Raw genomic sequence first — 2,758 nt, forward strand, 5'->3', positions numbered from 1 at the left:
CTAATGATTATTTCCTTTTAAATTGGCTTCCAAGATGCGCCTCCAAAGACAAGAGAAAATAAAACTCCCCAACCAAGCCAAACGACTGAAAATGACAGCCAAACGTTCGCCATACCACTCCTTTTGTCTCCGGATGGGAGATCAATGCATCGCTGGGGGGTATAATAACGTATTTGTGAAAATGAGAGTTGCCAAGCCCGACCTGGGCTGTATAACACAAAAAACATCAAAACAAAGACGCGAGTCCTGGCGATGAGGAGGACTTTTCGAGTTGGAATGAGCACAGTCGCCCGCGCTTCTAATACTGCGATGACCAGCCGTTGTCGGCATAGACGGCGGTGCCCGGATATCCCATTTCCTGTCCCAGCAGTTGGCCAGTGTTATGGGCAGGCGATACCATGGCCAGCTGGTGCTGGGTGCTGTGCATATCCATCTCATTGTGATATCCTGGAATAAAATGCGGCGGCGACGGTAGATAGCTGCCCGTCGGCCCGTTGTACGAGATGGGCATTTGCGAGTTGGGCATCTGTGAGCCGGGCATGTGCAGCACCATCCTCGGCATATTGGTCAAGCTGGGGAAAGTGAATCCCTCATTCAACTCGTCGCCCACAGGGTTGCGGTAGTTTTGGCCGTCGATCAGCTCCGGACGAGGGTAGCACTCGAGTATCTTGGGGTCGTCAACCACCCTCTTGAGGTTTCCCTTGAGCACGTCGTCCAGGCTGTAGTATGAGACGAGGTGGTGGTGGACGCCGTTGAACTGGACGCTGATCGTCTTCTTGACGAGGCCGCGAGGCTTAAAGTCGTACGAGTCGACGAGCGAGCCGACATACTCGCGGAGCACCTCCGTGCTGGCTCCCGAGTCGTCCGTGGGTGTCATCAAGTTGCGCACCTCATCCATAAGCGCCCCGTGCTGCCCCGCAGCACTGTTCTTCTTGGTCGTCTTCTTGGCCTTCTTCTTCTCTCCGGGAGGGAACGGCTTGTCCAGCTCGCGGTAGACGAGGAAGTTCTGCAGTATCCTGCTCGGGCTCCAGTTCATCCCGTCGGTCCACCGCTTGATGCCAGCAGAGTGCTCCTCGTAGACGAAGATGCTGCCGCTGCGGATGAGAAACTCGCGCTCCTTGTCATGGGGCCGGCGCGCCACGTGATGGAGCTTGCCGCGCAGACATGCCTCGATGAGGTGGAGAGCGTCCTTCGTGTTCTTGACAAATCCATAAAATGTCTCGGTGATGTCGGGTTGCGGCGAAGGGCCGCCGGCCTGGGGAGCCGGAGGGGATTGCTGTGTCGAGGTCGGATCGGACTGAGACGAGTCTCGTCGCTGTTGCCGTTGTGATTGTGAGGATAGCGTCTGGTGGCCTGGTGACGGAAGTTGAGGCGTGAGCTGCTCCGCAGTCATATGTTGCGCAGAGATACCGTGAGGCTGATAGAGGTGCGCCTGGTGCGGTGCCATGTTGTATACGGAGTGCTCTTGCGAGGGCACCATATCCTGATGGTTTAGATGTTGGGATGCGAGTCCGAACATGGTTTCGAGGGGGGTGAAGTTGGCCATGGAGGCAAAGTCGTCCGCGTGGGAGTCAAAGTCGTCCTGCGTGGAGAAGTCCATAACGGCGGCGGTGTAAGTGGAGGTCCCTTTTGGGGACTTGAAGCGCAACTCGTTGTGGTTGTTATATGTGAGAGACAGAGAGTTCTTGTGTCGTATGTGATTGTGATCTCTATCTGTATCTGGCAGTGCGAGCTCGAGGGCAGATACCCCGTAGTCCTTTGGATCGTCCAGCAAAACGGACAATCAGTTGTGAGTGAGATGGCGATGTGGAGGGGCAGAGGCAGGATGAGAGTGAGGGGATTTGTAAATGCTTAAATGCTCAGTCGACACGAGCAGGCAGGTAGAGGTAGTCTGGGTCGAGGTACTTCCTGGAACGACTGCCAAACACTGGCTCGTTCTCTTGCATTCGTCCGTCCTGCGTTTCTGCGAGTCCATACCTGGTGGGAAATTCCCTAGGAGCGATCTCCTCTGACTTTCTGACTTACACGGCCGGTAGGCGGTATCCACCGGGTCTTGTCTTGGGTTGCTGGCGTGCCGTCCTTCCCACCCACCCTAAGTTAGGTAGGTAGCATGCCCAGTCCTCCTCCCTCTTGTCTCTCAGTCCCTCGCTCTCTCGCGCGCGCCGTACGCAACGACGCCCCCGGCCGGTAGTGTGGTAGGGTGGGTATGTAGAGTGGATGGATGGATGGATGTGATCAATTGGAGGCATTGGAGGGTGAATGAGCGGATGGATACCTGCCCAAAGTTAGGCCCTGGATCTGGGAGGAGGTGGATGGGTACATGGCAGGTGACCACCAGCCTTGAGCCCAGCGAGAGAGCGAGAGAGACAGCGCGGTACTCGCGACCCCAAGCGAGTCCACGGCAAGAATGCAGGTCACCCGAGTCATCCTCGCAGGTCACTCAGGCCAGTCAGGCCAGACGGCAATCACCTTAGCCTCCTGTACCTGTTGTCGTCTTTCCTGTGGCCCTGTGGGTAGGTAGGTAGGTAGGTCACTAGCGTCTCTGTTCCGGGGGGTGGGGCCTAGAGAGATGGCGCTGGTCTGGAAGAGTTGGCGCGCCTACTTGTAGAAGCCAAGCCTAGAGCTAAGGTAGGTACATGCGGTACCTCTGCAGTGGTGGAGAAGAACCCAAGATGGACTTTGGTGGACTTGCTGCTGGAGAGGGAAGAGAGAGAGAGAGAGAGGCAGCAGGCCACTTGGATCATTGAGGGATCATCCA

General features: G+C 56.5%; 1 protein-coding gene across 1 annotated transcript; it reads right to left on the reverse strand.

Annotated features, from left to right (window-relative positions):
* Positions 1-298: 298 nt before the first annotated feature.
* On the reverse strand, positions 299-1,600 carry E0L32_008179 (uncharacterized protein; the record flags this gene model as incomplete). The annotated part of the gene is made up of 1 exon (XM_031143004.1): positions 299-1,600. The coding sequence occupies one exon, from the start codon at positions 1,598-1,600 to the stop codon at positions 299-301; it is 1,302 nt and encodes a 433-aa protein (XP_030992501.1).
* Between the last annotated feature and the right edge of the window lie 1,158 nt (positions 1,601-2,758).

This window comes from Thyridium curvatum (genome assembly GCF_004353045.1).
Source record: "Thyridium curvatum strain D216 chromosome Unknown NODE_53_length_294859_cov_82.703090, whole genome shotgun sequence".
Lineage (NCBI taxonomy): Eukaryota > Fungi > Ascomycota > Sordariomycetes > Thyridiales > Thyridiaceae > Thyridium > Thyridium curvatum.